This window comes from Carassius auratus, unplaced genomic scaffold (assembly GCF_003368295.1).
Source record: "Carassius auratus strain Wakin unplaced genomic scaffold, ASM336829v1 scaf_tig00018649, whole genome shotgun sequence".
Classification (NCBI taxonomy): domain Eukaryota; kingdom Metazoa; phylum Chordata; class Actinopteri; order Cypriniformes; family Cyprinidae; genus Carassius; species Carassius auratus.
In genome coordinates this window covers 65,533-90,568 of record NW_020524903.1, presented here as the reverse complement: position 1 = coordinate 90,568, position 25,036 = coordinate 65,533, and the positions used below count along the sequence as shown (strand labels likewise).

The 25,036-nt window shown below is 37.9% G+C and overlaps 1 protein-coding gene, 3 long non-coding RNA genes and 1 other non-coding gene across 6 annotated transcripts; 4 read left to right on the top strand and 1 right to left on the bottom strand.

The window, feature by feature from the left end:
- The first annotated feature begins 4,789 nt into the window (after nucleotides 1-4,789).
- On the top strand, nucleotides 4,790-10,925 carry LOC113076090 (uncharacterized). The gene is made up of 3 exons (XM_026248757.1): nucleotides 4,790-4,998; nucleotides 5,085-5,147; nucleotides 5,328-10,925. The coding sequence occupies exon 3, from the start codon at nucleotides 6,245-6,247 to the stop codon at nucleotides 7,268-7,270; it is 1,026 nt and encodes a 341-aa protein (XP_026104542.1). The 5' UTR covers nucleotides 4,790-4,998; nucleotides 5,085-5,147; nucleotides 5,328-6,244; the 3' UTR covers nucleotides 7,271-10,925.
- Nucleotides 10,736-10,806, top strand: trnag-gcc (transfer RNA glycine (anticodon GCC)). The gene has a single exon. It is a non-coding gene; the product is annotated as a tRNA-Gly (tRNA).
- A 68-nt stretch (nucleotides 10,926-10,993) lies between the features above and the next one.
- On the top strand, nucleotides 10,994-24,202 carry LOC113076088 (uncharacterized). 2 transcript variants are annotated; one of them, XR_003281101.1, is made up of 4 exons: nucleotides 10,994-12,215; nucleotides 14,610-14,715; nucleotides 14,937-15,105; nucleotides 23,124-24,202. It is a non-coding gene; the product is annotated as an uncharacterized LOC113076088 (long non-coding RNA). The 2 variants fall into 2 exon arrangements; XR_003281100.1 differs by lacking the exon at nucleotides 23,124-24,202 and having other exon boundaries at nucleotides 14,937-15,642.
- On the top strand, nucleotides 19,306-21,034 carry LOC113076086 (uncharacterized). Its single transcript, XR_003281098.1, has 4 exons — nucleotides 19,306-19,423; nucleotides 20,264-20,364; nucleotides 20,496-20,649; nucleotides 20,876-21,034. It is a non-coding gene; the product is annotated as an uncharacterized LOC113076086 (long non-coding RNA).
- Nucleotides 21,066-22,133, bottom strand: LOC113076087 (uncharacterized). The gene is made up of 3 exons (XR_003281099.1): nucleotides 21,988-22,133; nucleotides 21,759-21,833; nucleotides 21,066-21,671 (listed from the first exon to the last, which is right to left on the bottom strand). It is a non-coding gene; the product is annotated as an uncharacterized LOC113076087 (long non-coding RNA).
- Nucleotides 24,203-25,036: the final 834 nt, after the last annotated feature.

The following is a 25,036-nucleotide window of genomic DNA, read 5'->3' as shown; positions in this document are numbered from 1 at the left end:
ATGCTGCCTGTCAGAGTGACTCAGTCGTTTTTTAGGATTGTAAATCTAGTAAAAGAAATGGACAAATACAAGCAGTGTGTGGACAGTGCACCGTAAAAGCGTACTGCGTGTGCGCAGCTTTCATAATACGATACATTTAATTAACTTTTTTTTTAATTTTGTGCCCCGTCCAGCAGATGGCGCCCCAGGCGGCCGCAAGTGTCGCCTGTCGGCAAAGCCGGCCCTGGTTGCCATGGATACATGCCGCGCGCCCTACAGTGACGTCATTCGGTCATGTGCTCATTTGATCGACAGCTGCTTGGATCCTATCTCCAGAGTGGCTATATTACTTTTTTATTAGAGCTCTATGTAGTATAGCAGTCTTAAATGCAATAACTAAAATAATTTATTTCCTAAATAACTTTTCTTGTGGGCTTGCCAACATTTTATACAATACAAGTTTATTTATATAGCACAAATAAACAGTTTAATACGTAAATTAAAATAATTAATTTATTTGTCTTACCCGTGTTATTTTTCACTTTCTTTTCTTCATGTTTTCCTTGGCATTCACTCTATAACATTCTAGTAGAGCTCCTGGGATGCAAACATATTTTCTTCATTCATGCATAAACCTAATTGTAGCTGTGTTCAATTATATTATTGAAAGGCATCATGATTTTGATGTTTAAATGCTGAAAACAGACTCCTGATTTAATGACATTTTTCATTACAGAAGTTACTCCTATTTTCTTTTTCCAGAAAAGAAAGTTATTAATTTAACATTAACTTTATTTTACAATGGATTCAAAACTACATAGTAAAAAAAAAATATCAACCTGCAAATCAAAACAATAGTTTTTTATTTTGCATCTGTTATTATTAGTGTTTTTTTTTTTTTTTTTTTTTTTTTTTTTTAGGATTTTGTTTTAGTCAAAAATACCCTTTAAAATCCAATATGAGTTTATATTAGTTTGATTTTGTCAACTATCTTCGTGTGAGTTGTAAGGTGTCAGGTCCAGTGTTGGGAAGGTTACTTTGGAAATTACAAATTACCTTATTTAAAATGTAATATGTAGTGTCACTGTTTCAAGTGACTTTGAGTAATGTAACTGATTACATTTGATTACTTTTTTTGATTACTTTTTTAAATTTCTATTGTTTTCAAAATTTGATTATTTTGAATCATTTAAAGCAGGCAGGGTTAATGATACAGTGGTACTCAACACTGATTACTCTCAGATTTCAGAATCCTTCTTCACTTGAATTAAGATTGTAAAGTACAACCAACTCAAAATAGGACTTTAGCAGCTCTAAAAACATAAGTAAAACTTTGCAATCTTTTTTAGGTTAAATACAGATTTAAAATCATAAGATATAGTTTAATAGCTATGATACTGTTTTTGAAATCAAATCTTTGCATAACTATGACAGGAAACATTGGCATCTAACAATGCCTTGGAAAAAAGGCACTTAACCTTAAAATAAAATAAATAAATAATAATTTATGTAAACCAAAATAGGAAATAAAACAGTTATGGAATAAGCATGTGTCATATTCTTTGTCTTCAGCTCCGGAAACATTGGTGTCTCATATTTTAAATATGTATATGTGTGAAAATATTTAAATGTAACTCCCTTTGTAATCATTAACAATATCATAATTAACTGTAATTTAATTACAGTTTACATTACATTAACAGATTACAGCTACATTTATTTTGCAATTAAATACGTAATTTAGTTAAATGTAACTAGTTACTGCCCAACACTGGTCAGGTTTGATAAGTGCTTTAAGTGGCCCAAAAGAGGTGCTGGTACTCTATTATAGCCTATATATATAGTTTTTTTTTTTTTTTTGATGACTCCCCTCATCCCCTGAGGTAACAACAACTATATTGAAGGGGTTTATATACAGCAGTCAACAGGCGACCTTAATAATAAATCATTTTATTAGTTTGTGGATTTGCTTGAGCTAGAAAGAACTACTGAACATAAATAAAATGTGAAAAAGGATTTTTAAAAAATAACCTTATGATATTATATTATGATGATGATATTATGATATTAGACTTCGTATAAAAGATAATGAATTTCAAACATTAACTAAACACATTTTTATTCAAAGATCAACCGTCTGTCATTACTCTTTAGTCTGCCACAAGAAACAACATTAAAATCATGAACTCAAATGTCATTGTAAAAAAAAAAAAAACTGACTGTTGTAACAGTGAGTAAATCAGACCTTTCTGTAACGCTAACGCTAATGAGCTTAAACTTATTTTTTTGTAAACAGTGCCGAGAACTGTCAATCACTCCTGTGGGCGTGCATCACTGTCCTCCTCGCAGCTGCAGCAACTTGCGCTCTCTCTCTTCATCAAGCTTTTACAAAAAGTGTAAAACTGAAGTGTGTATGGGTAAAGTAGTCTCTGCCCTCGGTGGGACGAATTAGGAAGCTTGCATTGTGAAGGGCGCCCTGAAAAGCGGCAGCGCAGGCAAAATATTAAAACCTTTATTAAAACAGATGTCCAAATGAGCGTACCGGTACGCTACAAGCACGTTCTGGGCCAAGGAGAGGCGGCGGTACACTCAAGAGCTATATTTGAAAGTGACTGTACTGAGTACAGGTGCGTACCGGCCACTTAAAGCACTGGGTTTGATGATAAAAGATAAAGGACTGAATTTTTCAAGTGTTGGAATGGAAATGGCAGATGAGTGACGAAACAGGGACGTTCACAAACTGTCTCAGACGAATGTCAGCCGAACATCAGCCAGCGAACGCCAAAAAGCGGAAGTACTGCGGAGCTAAGCGGATGTTCTAAACGTCCCGGGGACGCCCCCTGTTGGCTGGACAACTAATTCAAATGATTTGCGATCCCGCTACGAACTCCCGAACGGACTCAAATGATTCGCGATCCCGCTTTGAACTCCCGAACTGATTCAAATGATTTGCGATCCCCAAACTGACTCAAATGATTCGCGATCCCGCTTTGAACTCCCGAACTGATTCAAATGATTCGCGATCCCGCTTTGAACTCCCGAACTGATTCAAATGATTTGCGATCCCCAAACTGACTCAAATGATTCACTAACCCGCTTTGAACTCCCGAACTGACTCAAATGATTCACTAACCCGCTTTGAACTCCCGAACTGACTCAAATGATTCGCGAACCCGCTTGGAACTCCTGAAATGATTCAAATGATTTGCGATCCCCAAACTTTAAAAGTAAAGCCCATTTTTAGCGATTTTTAGCACTTCTGTTTCTGGCAGGCAGACTCAAACTAAGCCTGATGATGTCAGCAACCTGTGTGACAGATGTAAATCTTCTAAGTGGCTGTGCCTGAAAACTGCCATCGTTAATCTTCCAGAGACGGCGAGCTTGAGCGGGGAGTTCTTTGGCGTGAGTGAGCAGGAGTAAGTATTCTGATTGATTATTTTGTATAGTATTTTAAAATGTAACGCCAGTAGCTACGCCATATTAAGTTAATTTCCTGCGAGCTTCTCCTCCTGTCTGTACGGTAATGTGACAGAGAGTCGAGTGGTTATGACACAATCGTTAGCCTTTTTTTTTTACAAAAACTGTTTCCACGGGGCCATAATGTAACATAGAAGGTAATGGAGCCCTTTATACATTGTTGTGTATCCTTAGAAATAAATAATGGACAAATGGAGTCTTTAAACGCCTCAGATGTAAAGTTATTAGCTGTCAAAGTGACGCCAAAATGAATGCAAAGTCAAGGGAATGCTAACGCAAGTGAAGTTCTGCTACAAGATGGCGGCACGCAGCCGACTTCAACTTCCGGTCGACTTCCTTGCCGCCTGCCCAAACTGACTCAAATTATTCGCCAACCCGCTCCGACCTCCCAAACTGACTCAAAAATATTGATGGGGTGGCGAGAAGGGGGCAGGAATTTTTGAGGGGTGGCAACATATGGCAGATGTACATGTACTGAATTTAGTCAGAGTTATCACAGTTTGATGATAAATAGTATATGTGCAAACTAAAAAAGGGCACAGGCTATCATTTACAAACGTAATCTCATGCAATCAATGTCTTGCATTTGAGACAGTTCATAAAAGGAATAAGTGATCTAATAAAACAGATGTCCAAATGAACGTACCGGTAAGCTAAAAACACGTTCTGGGCGCACTGAGAGGTGGCGGTATGCTCAAGAGCTATATTTGGAAGTGGTGTTACGGAGTACAGGTGCGTACCTGCCCACATAAAGCACTGCCTGCATCAAAATGAGGTTTGCAATTATGCGCCCGTAGGGACGGGTTGAAGACCCAGTCAGTGACGTCACGTTAGGCTAATTTGTTTAAATTTATACCTACGTCATCACCATCACCAAAATTTTGCTTCATACATCGTACACATTTTTCTTTTTTTACATTGAAACTTGAAAAAAAATAGACAACCTACCAACCTTTTTTTTTCATTTTTATTACTGTTACTGCAAACCAAAATATTTTTAAGGATGGCCTAAGTGGGATCGTACCCATCAGGGTATGATAGATCCAAAAGGCAGAACCTTCGTAGATATGCTCTCAAATTCAACCTAAAGGGTAGTTATTTTAACTTTCAATTTTAATTGTTTATTGTTGCTATCTTGATCTTTCTTTTCCAACAATGGAAAACACCATTTAAGTCTACTTCCGTCATGTTTCACTTTAATGCAGATGGAGAACTTTTTTATGGAATGAAAAGAGTCATCAAAACAAAAGAGGAAGCTAGAATGATTTTTGAATAATTACATTCCTCTCCGATTGGTGAACACCCAGGGATTGGTAAAACACGTGTGGCCAGAGGTATAAATTAAATACAACATGTTTTCAATGGGTGTTAAACCCGTGTATGGCCCCTTTAAGAGATCACCGATCTCTGCTCGCGAGATTTCCTGTTTTGCATGTGCGCGAACAGAACAGCCATTTTGTGATGATTCAATGTAGCAGCCGAGTGCCATGTCGTTGTGTTGGCGCCGGGGAGATTTATTTTGAAGTGATGCTGTCTTTTTGGGTAAATATTACTGTAAAACCTTTCTTTTATATCCGTAGAAACCGAGACCTATTTGGTGCGAACTTTTGATGTGTAATTTGTTGTAGATGAGATCGGCTCGAGTGTGATCCACGTGAACCTCGTGTCTGGTGATAGTGGAAACTTCCAGTGTAAGTTCAGCATTTTTCTATTCTTGTACTAGTATCTGGAATTGTACAAACACTATCAGTGCTGTTAAAACTCTTGTTTTAATGTTTAACAATGTGTGTTCTTGTGACAAAGGTGGTTATTGTGAGTGCAAAGATAAGACTTTATTAATATGTTTCTTTTGTCTCTTCTTTGTACCATAGTGCTACCGTATTCTTTACTTTATCAGTAGTTCATTTTTTGACCATTTTGTATAAGGATTTTGGTGAAACAGAAAATATCTATTTAAGTGTTCTTAAAGACAAAGTCCAAATCACCTGATCGAGCAGTAGATATTTTTGGTCATGCTCACTCCAGAGTAAATTATTTGGGAGTGTGAGTCTTGTGCTGGTTTTCAACCAGTGTTCATCTGTTGGAAATCTAAGATTTTGTTTTTTTGTTACATTGGAACTAGTGAAACTTCACATTTATTTGTATTTATTTCTGTAAGCCTTCAGTGTCATTACACTGTGTAACTCTTGGAGTGATAATTTGTATTTAGTAAGTTTTCTTAATTGATTTTTTTTTTGGCATTTTATTTACTTTTATTTTTGCTCAGCTGTGTTTCCGCCGACCACTGTAACTTCTTTTAAGGGAAAAAACAGCAGTCAGATAAAACCCCAATAAAAACAAATTAATCTGTTGCCGTGTGTGTATCTTTTTCCTGACCACCCGGTTACATTTTTGGTACCAGGAGTGGGGCTATCTGACAGTCGGGAGCAGTATAGAGTTGAGCGTTTTTTTTTTTTGTTTTTTTTTTTAAATACGGTAGTGGCTGGTACTTGAGTTGCAGGACTCGCAGTGGAAGTGGTCAACTGTGCAGTGTTCATCCAACTGCTAAAGACGTCGGCCAAAGGGTTTGGGGCCAAGGGACGGGTAGCAGTAGGAAGAGGAGACATCGCTGTCTGCTGCTGAACTACAAGTGTGGTTGAAGATCGGGAGCCAGTGACGGGTCTTCTGCAAAAGAGGAAAAGAGTGTCATATACACATTACAGACAGAATATCCTTTGAACTGAGAAACAAAGAGCATTTAACAAAGGCTTTGAAAGGACTTTGAAAAGACTTTTAAAATTTCATCAACATGTTACAGCCAGAGGAAGAGCCTGCGGTAATACATGGTGCCGCTAGTGCAGAGGGAGCGGGTAATGTGCAAGAACAGATACAAGAGCTCAGTAGAAAGCATGCTGAAGCTATGGCAGCTATTGCCAACCTGAGTAGAGGACCAACTAGGTCCTATGTGTATGTGCCCAGAGAACGTCACATTCAACCCTTTAGTGGCGATCTTAGCAAAGATGGTAGAAATGTGGATGAGTTTATTGAAGAGGTGGAAAGAGTACTGCTTGTAAGAAACCAGATACCTGAAGATCAAGCTGATTTTGTTCTTTCCCTGCTTAAAGGTGCTGCTGTAGAAGAGGTAAGGTTAAAGCAAGGGGGGCAGCCTCCACGAACAGAGGACATCTTGTATTTGAGAGCAGCCTTTAGAGAAAAGCATAGTCCAGCCCAGCTACTGCAGCTGGAGGGGGAAGACCTCCGTACATACTCTCATGCCCTTTCACAGATATTGAATACTGTTTTAAAGCAGTCTTCTAATGCCATTGCCAATGCTAATGTTGCACTACGAGACCAATTCATTGAGGGAGTCAAAGATGTAGCACTCCGAAGGGAACTTCGTAAGTTGGTAAGAGACAAGCCACAGTCCACTTTGGTTGAAGTCAGAGATGAAGCATTAATGTGGTCCCTTGAAGATACCAATTGTATTGTAAGCTCTGAGACTACAGAAGCTCAGTGTGCTGCTATGGTGATGCCTGTAGCAAGCTCTGTTACACTGGATGATGTTCTGAAAGTAGTAGCAGAGCAGGGCAAAGCCATAGGGGAGTTAACTCAAGCTGTTCAGAGGCTGACTCTACACTGCCCTAAGCCTGAATCTTTAAATCGGCCCAAATCTACAATGCAGCCTAGATTTTATGATGACGGCCAACCTATTTGCTTTAAGTGTAATGGTGTCGGGCACATAGCGAGAAATTGTGTGAGAAAAAACAAACCGGCTGTCAAGGACGATGGATCATCCTCCTTACAGCAGGGAAATGCACACCCTCTGTTGCTATGAGCCGGGCAAGCTATTGGCTCAACTTACCTTGACTCAAATCGTGACCGATTACTCAACATGCTGTGGGAAGGTGTCCAGTAGTTGACCTGAAAATTGGAAGTGTGAATGTGTCATGTCTACTTGACACTGGGAGCCAAGTCAGTACAATTATTGAACACTTCTTTAAAGAGCACTTGGCAGGTGAAGATAAGGATATTCTTCCCACATCCGGTTGGTTAAGAATTACAGCCATTAATGAATTAGACATCCCATATTTTGGGATCTTGAACTACCAGTTGAAACCATGGGTATTAACCTGCCTGAGTGTGGATTCCTGGTGGTTATAGATGGACTGAATTCTTCTGCCGTGCCGGCACTCATCGGCATGAATATTACAAGTAGGTGTGGGCAGTTAGTGCATGCTGAGTTTGATACTACTTTAGGTGGGGAGTTAGAGTCTGAATGGAGATAAGTTTTCCAGCAGATGCAAAGTGTCAGTCAAGCTAAAAAACAGATCGTTGCACATATAGCTGGAAAGGAGACGGTGCATATTCCTGCTTGGTCAATGTCGATGATAGTCAAAGGAAGGGGGAATAGTTGTCCAGAGGGATATTCCAACCTGTTGCTGGAACCAGGGAAGTTTCCCCTCCCTCAGGGTTTGATAGTGGTACCCTCTCTTGTTTCCACTACAACACCGTTATCTCCAATACGAGTTGTGAATCTCTCCACAGAGGATATATGGCTGCAGCCTCGTACCAGGCTAGGTATTTTCTCTCCTGTTGAATCCTTATGTTCTGGAGAGGGTTGTGAAGTAAAGTTCCAGCGGGTTGAGGCTAGGGTGGAGGAGATTACAGTAAGCCCAGAAGAGAGGCAGGTGGTGACAGAGGGCTTACCAGACTTCCTTAATGAGTTGTGTTTGGGTGGAGCTGCTGAGCAGCAGGCTGAGCTTAAAGCTTTGTTACTGAGGTACGTGGATGTGTTTGCATTAAGTGATGAGGAATTAGGGTTTTCTGACAGTACAACACGAGATCCATTTGGTAGATGATGTACCAATAACACAGCCCTACTGTCGCATTCCACCAACCCAATATAGTGAAGTCAGGGAACATATTACTAAGCTGCTCCAGAAGGGGGTAATTAAGCCTAGTAGTAGTGCGTATACATCACCCATAGTGCTTGTACGGAAAACTGATGGGAACTTGAGATTGTGCGTGGACTACAGGCATTTAAACGCGAAGACAAAGCGAGATGCTTTTCCCTTGCCTTGTATCGATGAGAATTTCTATGCGTTGCAAGGTGCCAAATTCTTCTCAACCATTGATTTGGCAAGCGGATACCATCAGATAGCTGTGTGTGAGCAAGACCAACCAAAAACTGAGTTCACCCCCCCCCCCTTTTGGCATATTCGAATACTCCCGTATGCCCTTTGGAGTCTGTAATGGAACGTCCACATTCCAACGCCTCATGCAGTACATAATGGGAGATTTGATATTTCAAACGATGCTGGTATATTTGGATGATATTCTGGTTTATTCATCTACTTTCCAGGAACATCTAAAGAGATTGGAAGTGGTTTTCAGTAGGTTAAGGGAGGCTGGACTAAAAGTTAAGCCTGATAAGTGTAGTTTTCTCCAAGAACAGGAATTTCCTGGGTCATCAGATCTCTGCTCAAGGGTTTGGAACTGATCCAGGAAAGGTAGAGGCTGTGAGAATGGAAGGCACCAAGTACAGTGAAAGAACTAAGGTATTTTTTTGGGGATTCTGTAGTTACTACAGAAAACTTATTGAAGGGTTTTCTAAAATTGCAGGTCCTCTTCATGACGTGGTGAACTTTTGTCTGAGACAACAGAGTATGGTAAAGAGACCTGAGTTTTGTTCACTTTGGACAGAGGAGTGTTGCACAGCCTTCGAACTGTTAAGGGAGAAGCTTACTACGGCCCCAGTCTTAGGCTTTGCAGATTTTTCTCTTCCGTTCGTAGTTTAGACCGATGCTAGGAAGGGTGGTTTAGGTGCTGTCCTTTATCAGCAGCAAGGTGATTCTAGGAGAGTGATTGCCTATGCAAGTCGCTGGCTACGTAATGCAGAGAAAAATGACAGGCATTATATTAGTATGAAGCTTGAACTGCTAGCTCTCAAGTGGGCTGTCTCAGAAAAATTTAAGGGGTACCAGTTGGGTGCAAAATTTGTGGTCGTCACGGATAACAACCAATTAGCTGTTTATGATTTTGAGGGGAAGTACCATCCTGGACGGTATAATGTCGCAGCAGACCCCTCTCAAGACACCCGTTGGCAGGGGAGCCTGACAATTCTGAAGAGTTGGATGACTGTGTTGCCATTTGTAATGTAGTTAACAAGGGTACACCTATAGACACTGAATTGTTGATTGTGGGTGACCAGTGCTGTAAGGTTAGACAGATCCGTGCACAAGAGGGTAGTCCCGGTAAAAGTGACGTCCAGGAATGTATGTTTGCTCTTCCAGGTTACACCAAGGCTCATTTGAAAGAATTTCAGCTAAGTGACCCTGTTTTGGGCTCCTTCAATGAGTTTTGGGGTAGTCAGAGAAAGCCCACGAATCAAGAGAGAAGCAGCAGACCTAGGCCTGTGTTGTCACTGCTGAAACAGTGGAAATATATCCAGGTGATGGATGGTTTGTTTTACAGGGTTGTGAATGACTTTTGCTTGGGTGAGTGCAGACTTTTTTGCCAGCTTGTTTAAAAGAACAAGTCCTGAGCAGTGTCCATGATAAGATGGGACATCAAGGCATTGAGCGTACACTCGACCTATTGAGACAGCGTTGCTCCTGGGTCGGTATGTACAAGGATGTTGAGAGGTGGATTAAAAGGTGTCACAGGTGCATTCTAACCTAAATGCCACAGCCACGAATCCGTCCGCCTGTGAAGCCATTTTTAGCATCCAGACCACTGGAGGTGGTGGCCGTGGATTATACTGTGCTTGAACCTGCCACAGATGGTTGCGAAAATGTGTTGATTGTCACCGATGTGTTTACTAAATTCACACAGGCGTTCCCCACGAGAGACCAGAGACCAGAGAGCGAAGATACTGCTGAAGGAGTGGTTCGTGAAATACGGGGTACCAGAGCGGTTGCATTCCGATCCGGGAAGGAATTTTGAGAGTGAGGTGGTGTCTGAGTTGTCGCTTGTATGGAGTAAAGAAAACGCGTACAACCCCTTACCATCCACAAGGTAACGCTCAGTGCGAACGGTTTAACGAAACGCTCCACGAGTTAAGAAAGCTTTCTCCAGAAAAGAAAAGGCGATGGCCAGAACACCTTCCTGAGCTGACTTATGCCTATAATGTAACCCCACATGCTACAACTGGGTATTCACCTTATTTCTTGTTATTTGGTGTAGAACCACGCCTTCCAGTAGATGCTCTTCTGGGTGAGGAACATCCTGTGAATCGAGGGAAAGATTGGTTAGTAATCCACCAGAGCCGACTCAGGGAAGCTCATGAATGCTCATCAGAGCATTGGTGGTTCAGTGGTAGAATTCTCGCCTGCCACGCGGGAGACCCGGGTCTGATTCCCGGCCAGTGCAGCAGAGGTTGTCTTAGGGGAAGTCGTGGCCTAATGGTTAGAGGGTTGGACTCCCAATCGAAGGGTTGTGAATTCTAGTCTCTCTCTCCACCTTCAATACCACGACTTAGGTGCCCTTGAGCAAGGCATCGAACCCCCAACTGCTCCCCGGGCGCCGCAGCATAAATGGCTGCCCACTGCTCCGGGTGTGTGCTCACAGTGTGTGTGTGTGTGTTCACTGCTCTGTGTGTGTGCATTTCGGATGGGTTAAATGCAGAGCACAAATTCTGAGTATGGGTCACCATACTTGGCTGAATGTCACTTCACTTTATTCACTCACTTTTATGAAAAGGCGAGAGCATTTGCAGAGAGATTGGATCCATTGAATGACAAGGTTTACTGTCCATCTGTTGGTGTTGGGCAGACAGTGTACTTGCGCCACCGCCCTGTAGGCAGACACAAGATACAGGATTCCTGGGCTCCAGTTGTGTATCGGGTAGTAGACGTTCAAGGTACCACATATACAGTTGCGCCTGTAGAGGGAGGTCCTCATAAACGGGTCCACAGAGTTGATTTGCGACCATGCGAGAGACCTGTGGTTGAGACAGCAGAGGCAGTGAGTAGGGTGACAGCTCCAGCAGCTAAGTTTCCCTCTGATTCAGTGGAAGCTGAACCTGTTAAACCAGAGTCTGTAATACTGGAAGAGGTTACTTTGCCTCACCTGGAAGAGACGAGAGATGTGGAAATGGAAGTCTCTGGTACAGCAGAGGAAACGTTAGCAGTGGGTCCTGATTTTGTTCTGGAGAATGATGGACAGCTACCCCCGGAGTTAGAGCACATGGGGGAAGATGGTATTGTTCTTGATGCTGATAGACCCGTGTCAAAGAAACCGGTCCCTGCAACAAGAAGGACTAGCCGTGTCAATGCTGGTGTGCATCAAAACCCATTTAATGAACCCAGGTCAGCTTGTAATTCCGTCTCAATCTGCCCTGAAGTCTTTTCCCAGGTATTGACCAGCCTTGGTAGTGTTTCCTTCAGGGAAGCAGTAAATGAGGTTAGGAACCAGCACTGAATGTCATTGAGGACAATGATGGGTTTCAGCAGGGGAGAATGTGGCCAGAGGTATAAATACAACATGTTTTCAATGGGTGTTAAAACCCGTGTATGGCCCTTTAAAGAGATCACCGATCTCTGCTCGCGAGATTTCCTGTTTTGCATGTGCGCGAACAGAACAGCCATTTTGTGATGATTCAATGTAGCAGCCGAGTGCCATGTAGTTGTGTTGTGAGATTTATTTTGAAGTGATGCTGTCTTCCGTGGAAACTGAGACCTATTTGGTGCGAACTTTTGATGTGTAATTTGTTGTAGATGAGATCGGCTCGAGTGTGATCCACGTGAACCTCGTGTCTGGTGATAGTGGAAACTTCCAGTGTAAGTTCAGCATTTTTCTATTCTTGTACTAGTATCTGGAATTGTACAAACACTATCAGTGCTGTTAAAACTCTTGTTTTAATGTTTAACAATGTGTGTTCTTGTGACAAAGGTGATTATTGTGAGTGCAAAGATAAGACTTTATTAATGTGTTTCTTTTATCTTTTCTTTGTACCATAGTGCTACCGTATTCTTTACTTTATCAGTAGTTCATTTTTTGACCATTTTGTATAAGGATTTTTGTGAAACAGAAAATATTTAAGTGTACTTAAAGACAAAGTCCAAATCACCTGATCAAGCAGTAGATCTTTTTGGTCATGCTCACTCCAGGGTAAATTGTTTGGGAGTGTGAGTCTTGTGCTGGTTTTCAACCAGTGTTCATCTGTTGGAAATCTAAGATTTTGTTTTTTTGTTACATTGGAACTAGTGAAACTTCACATTTATTTGTATTTATTTCTGTAAGCCTTCAGTGTCATTACACTGTGTAACTCATGGAGTGATAATTTGTATTTAGTAATTTTTCTTCATTCATTTTTTTTTTGCCATTTTATTTATTTTTGCTCAGCTGTGTTTCCGCCGACCGCTGAAACTTTTTATAAGGGAAAAAAAAACAGCAGTCCAATAAAACCCCAATAAAAACAAATTAATCTGTTGCCGTGTGTGTTTCTTTTTCCTGACCACCCGGTTACACACGTGCTGCTATCTGTGCCAGATTTTACTGGTATGGCATGTGTGTTGACATTGAAAATTGGGTATTTATTTTATGTAGTTATTTAAGTTATATATGTACACTCAAAAAAATTTACTTTCACCTTTCCAATTTTACTTAATCCGTTCATGTTGTGATTACTTAAAATATAAATGTAACAATGTAAACTTAGTTTAGTCTAGTTCATTCAACAAAAAACTGTGTATTATCAGCTTTACTTAAAAATTTGTTCAGTCAACATAACATTGTTGCATAAAAGTAACAGATTAATAAAACCAATATAGACTTGCATCTCATTGGCTGAGGATTTTGCAGTGTATTATGGGTAATTGTTGTTCTGTCACCCTCTTGCAGAAGTGTAGCACCATTAGATAGGAATGTGAGTAATAAATTGTATGAGTGAATGAATTTGTTTAGTACTAAATATGCGTTTTAAATCTATAAGTGCAGTATAGGGTCAAAGACAAAAAGGGCTGGTTTTCAAGCATCAAATCATTAGTTTTTTTTTAAATACATTAGAAAGAATATGTCCTGGTGAATTGAATATATTAAAATAAATTACAATTACATTAAAATTTATCATACATTTATAAATGATTAAACATAAATAATAAATATACATTTTTACCATGATCTTCAGAAGACACAGACTGAAATGTTTTATTGCAACAATAGCTTATATATCTTGTCAGGCATATTGAAAATAATAATTTAATTACTTATTAAAAGAGTAGTTACTTGTAATTGTACATTTTGACACTTTGCCATTATTTATCAGTGAGAAGTTATTAATCATTAAAACACAATACAATTTAGTATGGTCACTTAATCTTTGATATATTTTAATATTTACAGATCAGAATGTTGTTTTTCTTTTCTTTTTTCTTACATAAATATAAATGTTACACTGAATGACAATGGAACATTCTCATTTTGACATTTCATTTTCCCAACATATGTAAAAACATTAAAGTTGACACTTTACTTTCATTTAATGTGCTTTCTATATATATAAGACCACCTTTGTAAATTTCTTTTGATGCGGACACTTAAATGTCTTTGACCTAGTAACATATATATATATATATATAATATTATTATTATTATTATTATTATTATTAAAACACATATACAGTATATACATACACACCCAGACACACTAAACCTACTTTGCATTTTATTGGTTTCTGTGGTTTGGGAGCTTGTTGGAATTGATTTAACTGGTCCATTACCCAAAACTGCAGAAGGCTTTTAATATATCCTAACAGCTACAGACTACTTCTCAGAGTGGGTTGAGGCCTTTCCTTTAAAAACAAAGACAGCTGCTGAAGTTGGAAGACATCTCTGTTCCCTTATTTATAGACATGACTGTCCCCAGAGAATTCTCTCAGATCAGGGAAGAGAACTTGTAAACGAAGTAAGTCCATTGAAAAATTATTTGTAATAATGTGGGTCAGATTTACAATTGTGGTTATTTTTTTTTCATTGTACATACATGTTGTCACCAGCTCTCCAGCGTATGTCTTCCTGCCTGTCACAAGACGTCTTGATCTGCTGCCGTTCTGCAAATTAAACCCATTGTTGTTGTCCATTACCCGAGTGTTTATTGCTGACACATGTACAGTTATTGCATGTTTTAAGGAGCTTTTCATCCATTTGTTCACAATTTTTCTTTCTTTTTTAAGCTTAACCACAGGCTTTGTGAAATGTTGCTCATCAAAAGGAGCGTGACAGCAGCTTATCATCCTCAAACTAACGCCTGGATGAAAAGACCAATTACAACATTAAACGGTGTGTTTTAATATTTGAAACTATAGGTCAGGAAAATGTACCCCCCCTCCATGCCCATGTGACTTTAAAATACTGTTAACCACATGCAGTATACATTCATAACCACATAAGAAAGTGACACCCATTAACTTCAAGACACCCATTAAGTTATAAATACTGTTATAAAAGGTCATACATGTTTTTGTAGAAGGTTTGTAAATCTGGTGTGTGTTTCATTTTAGAGCCCTCCAGAAATTGGTTAACGACCAACAGAATGACTGGGATGTCTATCTGGATGCCACCTTTGTTTTCTTTACGATCCAAGGTACACACCACCACCAAACACTCCCCTTTCTTCTGATGTATGGGACAGAAGCAGTGTTCCCTGCAGAGCTTCCTGTTGAAATGCCCGTGAGTGTGCTTATTGAGTCATTTCTTATCATACTAGCCTATTTCAGAAGGATTCTGCTTAAAGTAAATTTCTTTAAAAAAAAAAAGGTCCCCAGGACGTCCCCTAAATGGCCTCTGCAAACATCCCCCGGATGTCAGCGTGTAGGGTCCGCTTGACGTTGAGCGGACATTCATGGGGACGTTCACAGGACGTTTAAGGGACTTTCGCTTTAAATCCTCTAAATGCCATTTTATTGTACTTTTAAGCAAAGACAACAGACACGATGTATGAAGCAAAATATGTTCATTTTAATTGAACAATTTTAAAGTTGCAGAGCTAATTTTTTCTTCATTTTGCAATCTGTTATTACAGTTTTTATTTTTATTTATTTTTTTTGGATTTTGTTTTAGGCAAAAATACCCTTTAAAATCCAATATGAGTTTATATTAGTTTGATTTTGTCAACTATCTTCGTGTGAGTTGTAAGGTGTCAGGTCCAGTGTTGGGAAGGTTACTTTGTAAATGTTATGGTTTACAGATTACAAATTACCTTATTTAAAATGTAATATGTAGTGTCACTGTCTCAAGAGACTTTGAGTAATGTGACTGATTACATTTGATTATTTTTTGATTACTTTTCTAAATTTATATTGTTTTCAAAATTTGATTATTTTGAATCATTTAAAGCAGACCGGGTTAATGATACAGTGGTACTCAACACTGATTACTCTCAGATTTCAGAATCCTTCTAGATAGGACTTTAGCAGCTCTTTTTATTTTGCAATCTTTTTAGGCTAAATACAGATTTAAAATCATAAGATATAGTTTAATAGCTATGATACTGTTTTTGAAATCACATCTTTGCATAGCTATGACAGGAAACATTGGCATCTAACAATGCCTTGGAAAAAAGGCAGTTAATCTAAAAATAAAATAAATCAATAAATCAATAATCATTTATATAAACCAAAATTGGAAATAAAACAGTTATGGAATAAGCATATGTCATATTCTGTGTCTTCAACTCCAGAAACATTGGTGTCTCATATTTTAAATATGTATATGTGTGAAAATATTCAAATGTAACTCCCTTTGTAATCATTAACAATATCATAATTAACTGTAATTTACAGTTTACATTACATTAACAGATTACAGCTATATTTATTTTGCAATTAAATACGTAATTTAGTTAAATGTAACTAGTTACTGCCCAACAATGGTCAGGTCTGATGATAAAAGATAAAGGACTGAATTTTTGTCCAATGACTCTGGCGAGCGGAGCTTCTCAGAGTTGGGAATAATCAAAGGAGAGCTGCGGTCCTCGGTTGGGCAGGAAAGGCTAAGTATGCTGGCGCTTGAGTGTAGAGACCTGGGCGGGATGGATTTTTCTGTCCCGCTCCCGCAAGATTTTATACCGCTCCCGCAAAAATATGTTATTTTCTACCGCTCCCGCCCGCGAACGATCAAGTTTCGTCCCGCTACCGCCTGCAAAATCCCGCGGGTAAAGTATAAGTTTTTTTTAAATGCATTGCATATTCTGCCTGGTACTCTGTTATTTTTTCAATTGCTCCCCTGTTGAATAAAAAGAAACAAATGTTTCGATTTATTTGCGTTTAATTAAATGGATCAAAGGAACATGGAACTTAAAACATAGAACACGGAAATACATTAAAAAAGTAAGAAATGTAAATAAAAAAAATACATATTAGGCTATGTATTATAACCTAATGAATTATATAATAATAATAAACCTGGATTTATTTCATGTTCAAAGGAAAATTAGCCTATACGCTTAAGAATGCCTTATTTTCCTCAAACATTAAACAAACAAAAAAAAACAAAATAGACCAATTTTAAACATTTAGCCAAATAAATAAATAATTAAAAATAAACGGAATTTTAAAAAAACGACTACGACTAACTACTAATGTAGTCCTTGCAGGAATAGCATGTCATTCACTAATGAGGGCTTCAGATTAATCCGTCTCTGCCCACTTATGCGACCGCAATTACTGAAAGCCCTCTCCAGTGGTGCGCTGGGAGCTGAATGGAGAGTAACCCACATGGCGTGTTACTTTGCTTAATCTCGGAAACTCTTGAAATCGCCTTTTCCACCACTGGATCTCTCGCTATTTCGGAATGGAATTACACGTCGCTGTCCATGGTTTAATCAGCATCCTCCCATTCCGCAAAGTCTATTTTGTTTTATTTAAGTCTATTATAAATAAAGGTTTATCTGTTTTTAGTAATTTTATTTTGCTAGATATTTCCACTTTGCGGGAGTCCCGCCAATAACTTTATTTTCCCGCATCCCGCACACAATAATATCTTGCCGCCAGCGTCCGCATTCACCAATCAAATATTGTCCCGCGACGCACTCGGTTGGGCTGGGTCCCGCGGTACTCCCAGGTCTCTACTTGAGTGTAGAATGCACATGCCCCAACGCCTGGAAAAAAATAGGCCCTTTTTGCGCTGCGTCATCAGGCCCAATTTGGTCTTAATCCGGCCCTGAAGAAGGTGCATTGCCATTGAGACTTGACTGAGTGCACAACTGAGCGGACATTTCACTCGCTGGATTCAGAGTCACATTTGCTATGCTGTACTGCTGGAATTCGTGATTGGTTGACAGCAATTTTCAAATATTAAACGGAACGATAAAATAACGTTATTAACCGGTTAATGTCCATTTAAAATTTTCGATTCTGTTCGGAACTAAAAAAAAAAATCAACATTCTAGAAGAGCTCCTGGGGTGCAAACATATTTTCTTCATTCATACATAAATCTAATTTTAGCAATGTTCAATTATATTATTGAAAGGCATCATGATTTTGATGTTTAAATGCTGAAAACAGACTCCTGATTTAATGACATTTTTCATTACAGAAATTACTCCTATTTTTCCAGAAATGAAAATTATTAATTAAACATTAACTTTATTTTACAATATATTCAAATCTATATAGTAAAAATCTAATTTTGCAATCTGTTATTACAGTTTTTTTTTACCCTTTAAAATCCAATATGAGTTTATATTAGTTTGATTTTGTCAACTATCTTCGTGTGAGTTGTAAGGTGTCAGGTCCAGTGTTGGGAAGGTTACTTTGGAAATTACAAATTACCTTATTTAAAATGTAATATGTAGTGTCACTGTTTCAAGTGACTTTGAGTAATGTAACTGATTACATTTGATTATTTTTTTGATTACTTTTCTAAATTTATGTTGTTTTCAAAATTTGATTATTTTGAATCATTTAAAGCAGACCGGGTTAATGATACAGTGGTACTCAATACTGATTACTCTCAGATTTCAGAATCCTTCGAGATAGGACTTTAGCAGCTCTTTTTATTTTGCAATCTTTTTAGGCTAAATACAGATTTAAAATCATAAGATATAGTTTAATAGCTATGATACTGTTTTTGAAATCACATCTTTGCATAGCTATGACAGGAAACATTGGCATCTAACAATGCCTTGGAAAAAAGGCAGTTAATCTAAAAATAAAATAAATCAGTAATCATTTATATAAACCAAAATAGGAAATAAAACAGTTACGGAATAAGCATGTGTCATTCTTTGTCTTCAACTCCAGAAACATTTGTGTCTCATTTTTTAAATATGTATATGTGTGAAAATATGAATGTATGTATGATGTAATGTAACTCCCTTTGTAATCATGAACAATATCATAATTAACTGTAATTTACAGTTTACATTACATTAACAGATTACAGCTACATTTATTTTGCAATTAAATAAGTAATTTAGTTAAATGTAACTAGTTACTGCCCAACAATGGTCAGGTCTGATGATAAAAGATAAAGGACTGAATTTTTCAAGTGTTGGAATGGAAATTATCGAGTCAAAATAGGGCCATATATATCTGCAAAATAAAACAATGTTTTGCAAACAAAAAAATATGTTTTGCAAAAAAAATATATGTTTTGCAAATAAAAATAGAGTATTGAGAAAAGAAATTGCTTTTTTGCAAGTAAAAAAAAATAATTGCAAAAGAAAAGTTTACCACTGAGAAAAAATAAAGTTTAGCAAAGTAAAACTTCAGCAGCATTGACTTTGCAACACATTTCTCTTTGCGCTGCTCCTTTAAATCTGCGTTTCAGTCATCCATGCCTCTGCGGTGCAAGCTTTCCTTTGCGCTTCATTTTTTCTTTGCGCCTCGCTTTGTGTCCCTGATTTGACATGGGGGAGGGGTCAAGAGGTTGAGGTGTGTACAAGGGACGAAGGCGCGTCCTTCTCGTTACGTCATCAGCGCGAGCCCCAGACCGAGTGGATCGATCGAAATGAAGGAGCAGAGACATGCGGGTGATGGATCACAGGTATGTGTTATTGAACGCTTTCTTCAAGTTCGCTAGATAGACCGATAACTATATGTAACTATGTGTATCAACGTGTTTGCTCAAGTTAAGTAAGTTAGAGATCAATTAATGCGGGTCGCATCGGCGGCTGTACATTTCTCTTAATATGCACACCTTTCACGTTGTTTTATAATTAATAATTAATAATTATTCTCCACGCCCTAGTTGTATTATGGACTATAAACGATGCTAAAGGTGTCTCTCAAAATATACTGTAAAACAAATAATACAAAACAAATGCCTTGTGTGTGTAAACATAATTTGAAATAAACCTCTTTCTGATTCCTAACAAGTTTATTTATATACAGTTGGTCACATCCCTATAGACTATGTTTAAAAGCTGTGATGTTTATATGATACATTGTTAATGCACTTATTCTAGATCAGTTGTGTGAAACTCAATTCCTGGAGGGCCACAGCTCTGCAGTTTAGCTCAAACCAGCTCCAACCCACACCTGTTAGGAGGTTTCTAGTAATCCTGAAGATCTTGATTAGCTGAATCAGATGTGTTTGATTAGGGTTTGAGCTAAACTGTGCAGAGCTGTGGCCCTCCAGGAACTGAGTTTAAAACACCTGATCCAGATAATCCTATATGATGTTGTGATGACCTATTTAACAGAGAGAATATTCTGATGTCTGTACAGCTGCACAGAATTGAATGGGTCTTCTGACCCAAAGCCTTGGTCAGATTCAGTCAGCTCAGGGTCAGCAGCAGCAGCCACAACAACGACAGCAGCCTCCTGCCTCAAATTCATAAAACCTTTATTTCTACGCACAGTTTAAATTTTTGTTTTTTTTCAGGTGGAGGAAGAAGAAACTGATCTCTCTGCATGGAATGATCAAATAATTAATTGTGGTTTTACTGGGGCCGTTAAACCTGAGAACAAAGAGGCCATAATAAGGTCAGAAAAAGTCTTCTAACTTCTTTACATTTGAAACCTTGCAAACGGTTTTAATTTAGCTGCCTACCAGATATACTGATTAGCCACAACACTGTCTATATTATGCAATAATTTTCTGGTTCTTTTTCCAGATCAATTGTGCTTCATGCAACTCTACGTTTGGTCCCTTTGTTGAAGCAAATCTGAAAAGGTCTTGAAGTCCACAATTTTGTGGACATCCTGGAAAAACATTCAGGACTTTGCCACCAGTTCTTTGTCCCTGATGTGGTGTATGATGATGATAAGGTATCAGTAACTGGAAAAAAAAATATGCCTATATCTTGTATTGCATTTTAGGAATGTTATATATATAGGAAAATTATTATTTGCCAAGTTAAAAAATAATTGTCAAACACTTGTTCCTTACAAAAAAAATAATAGTAGAAAATGGTAATAAAGTAGCTTTGGATAAAAGCCAAATGCATGTGCATATGTACCTGAAAATGGATGGTTGTTTTTTTTTCCCCCACAGGCTGATGCAGACTTCATCATGCAGAACATTCTTCCGAAAATGTCGGAGAAGGGATCAGTACGAGAAACAGCTATAATCAACTTTCTGCAAGACTTTCTCCAAGAAATTGAAAGCTGTGTTATGTATGAACTGACAGAGTTGATTTAGTATAAATATTGTTAAAAAAAACTGCAGATTACACAAATTAATGTTAAAATGTAATTGATTTAATTCAGACAATACCAACCCCAACCAAGCCATTCAATTTGACAACGGTTTAAACAGAATTTTAAATTATACTAAATGTATGGAATTGTACATGTTCAGGAAAAAAAACCTTTTATACATTGGTAAATGTTCTTATGGTTTTGAAATTTACTGTGTATGTGTAGAGAACACAACGTGTTACATAATGTAAAATTGTATATCTTAATGAATGTGTTAAGAGAACACAAGTTGTTATACTAGCCATTTTCTGCTTTAAATATAGCCAATACAGAAAATAAAACAAGCATGCAATGTCACCTTAAGTTTGTTTTTTATTGACTTGGATGTTAATTTGCTTGTAAATGGATCATTTGGTCACTAGTCATTTCAATGACTGATTTAGTGTCAATTAAGAATGAAGCAGCACAAAATTTAAAACTTATAAATACTGGTCTCTTCCATAGTTTTGAGAGTGTGAGTTTGGGTTAAAGAAGTTTGAATTTGGGCCTATAAGTTCTTAAGTTAAGGGGCATTTGACTGGAGGAACTACGATTCCTGTCCACGGCTGGTCAGAGATACTGTCTGTGTCCCAGTCGCCGTCTTGTGCAATCTGTTAAAAGTTGGTAATAGTTTATGGACATTGGGGCAATATCTTGCATGAAAACATTACATTAAAAGACACACATTCTTAAAATACCTCAGATAGGACTGGAGGAGTGACAGGGTTTTGCAGGAGTCCAATTTCCCACAACTGGTCTGGGCTTCGATTACTCTGTGTGGAGAGGATGGTTATTCCACCCACTAGTAAAGGAGTCAAGGCTGGCTTGGAGACGAGGTAGGAACACCCTCTGGCCGGTCTGAAGTATCTGTTATTAATAATATAGGAGTCTAATAATAATAACAAGAAAGCGATCAATAACACATACCTGTGATCCATCACCCGCATGTCTCTGCTCCTTCATTTCGATCGATCCACTCGGTCTGGGGCTCGCGCTGATGACGTAACGAGAAGGACGCGCCTTCGTCCCTTGTACACACCTCAACCTCTTGACCCCTCCCTCATGTCAAATCAGGGACACAAAGCGAGGCGCAAAGAAAAAATGAAGCGCAAAGGAAAGCTTGCACCGCAGAGGCATGGATGACTGAAACGCAGATTTAAAGGAGCAGCAAAGGGAAATGTTTTGCAAAGTCAATGCTGCTGAAGTTTTACTTTGCTAAACTTTATTTTTTCTCTCAGTGGTAAACTTTTCTTTTGCAATTATTATTTTTTTACTTGCAAAAAAGCAATTTTTTTCTCAATACTCTATTTTTATTTGCAAAACATATTTTATTTTTGCAAAACATATTTTTTTGTTTGCAAAACATTGTTTTATTTTGCAGATATATATGGCCCTATTTTGACTCCATAGGAAATGGCAGATGAGGGACGAAACAGGGACCTTCACAAACTGTCTCAGACTTATGTCCGCCGAACGTCAGCCAGGGAACGTTGTAAAGTGGAAGTACTGCGGACCTAAGCTGACGCTTGGAACGTCAGAGGGACATCCCCTGTTGGCTGGGGAACTGACTCAAATGATTCGCGATCCCGCTACGAACTCCCGAACTGATTCACATGAATCGCGATCGCCAAACTGACTCAAATGATTCGTGATCCCGCTACGAACTCCCGAACTGATTCACGTGAATCGCGAAGCAGCTCCTAACTCTCGAATTGATTCAGATGATTAGCGAACCCCTCTGAACTCTCGAATTGATTAAAATGATTTGCAAACCCGCTCCAAACAAAAAAAGGTCCCAAGGACATCCCCTAAATGGCCTCTGCTAACATCCCCTGGACATCAGCGTGTAGGGTCTGCTTGACGTTGAGCGGACGTTCGCGAAGATGTCCCCCGGACATTCACTGGACGTTCACAGTATGTGCAGCGGCCTTTCGGGATGTTTAGGGGACTTTCACTTTAAATCCTCTAAATGTGATGATTTTATTGTGCTTTTAAGTTAATCAAAGACAACAGACACGCTGTATGAAGCAATATACGTTTATTTTAATTGAACAATCGTAAAGTTGCAGGGCTATTTTCGTGTCTGTGTGTTTTGGTGGATGGTGTGTCCGCGTGTCTCTGGTTGTCAGCTGTGGTAAGTCGATGGCATTTCTTCCCATTGTCTTCTAACCTAAAACCACAAAATTAACATATTCAGTAGTGTTATGACTTTATATGCCTAGGACTATCATTTATCCAATGACAAAAGATTTGTAAAGACCGAAATTTAGCGGACATAACATATGCCTTTTTGCCGCTTTTAGGCGTCACAGTGTACATTTTTACCATATGGAAATTAAATATTTAAGTTCTATATCTGCCAATATTATATACGTTTAGTCATTTCAGCTTTACAAGCTAACTTTAGCTTAGAAAGTGTTCACATAGCCTAACGTCAGCAGCCGTGCGGGACAAATTCAGAAAAGGTTTAAAAAAGTAAACTTCATCAAATGTAAGCATTAGGAGATAAACAGTACTTACGGTAGCTATAATGTCTAATAATATAAAAGAATAAATGCCTTTTTGACCAAACAAAAGCGAAAACTCAAGGCCGTGTCTGAGGAAATCACCTGATGACCATTAACTGTCACTAGCGGCTGAGCGTTGCCATGGATACATGCGCGTGCCCTAAAGTGACGTCATTCGGGCATGTGCTCATTTGATCGACAGCTGCTTGGATCCTATCTCCAGAGTGGCTATATTACTTTTTTATATGAGCTCTATGTAGTATAGCAGTCTTAAATGCAATAACTAAAATAATTTATTTCCTAAATAACTTTTCTTGTGGGCTTGCCAACATTTTATACAATACAAGTTTATTTATATAGCACAAACAAACAGTTTAATATGTAAATTAAAATAATTAATTAATTTGTCTTACCCGTGTTATTTTTCACTTTCTTTTCTTCATGTTTTCCTTGGCATTCACTCTATAACATTCTAGTAGAGCTCCTGGGATGCAAACATATTTTCTTCATTCATGCATAAACCTAATTGTAGCTGTGTTCAATTATATTATTGAAAGGCATCATGATTTTGATGTTTAAATGCTGAAAACAGACTCCTGATTTAATGACATTTTTCATTACAGAAGTTACTCCTATTTTCTTTTTCCAGAAATGAAAATTATTAATTAAACATCAACTTTATTTTACAATGGATTCAAATCTATATAGTAAAAAAAAAAATCAATCTGTAAATCAAAAATATTTTTTCTTCATTTTGCAATCTGTTATTACAGTTTTTTTTATTTTTAGGATTTTATTTTAGTCAAAAATACCCTTTAAAATCCAATATGAGTTTATATTAGTTTGATTTTGTCAACTATCTTCGTGTGAGTTGTAAGGTGTCAGTTCCAGTGTTGGGAAGGTTACTTTGGAAATTACAAATTACCTTATTTTAAAATGTTTTATGTAGTGTCACTGTTTCAAGAGACTTTGAGTAATGTAACTGATTACATTTGATTACTTTTTGATTACTTTTCTAAATTTCTATTGTTTTCAAATTTTCATTATTTTGAATCATTTAAAGCAGACCGGGTTAATGATACAGTGGTACTCAACACTGATTACTCTCAGATTTCAGAATCCTTCTTCGAGATAGGACTTTAGCAGCTCTTTTTACTTTGCAATCTTTTTTAGGTTAAATACAGATTTAAAATCATAAGATATAGTTTAATAGCTATGATACTGTTTTTGAAATCAAATCTTTGCATGGCTATGACAGGAAACATTGGCATCTAACAATGCCTTGGAAAAAAGGCAGTTAATCTAAAAATAAAATAAATTAATAAATCAATAATCATTTACATAAACCAAAATAGGAAATAAAACAGTTATGGAAGAAGCAGATATCATATTCTTTGTCTTCAACTCCGGAAACATTGGTGTCTCATATTTTAAATATGTATACGTATGAAAATATTCAAATGTAAATC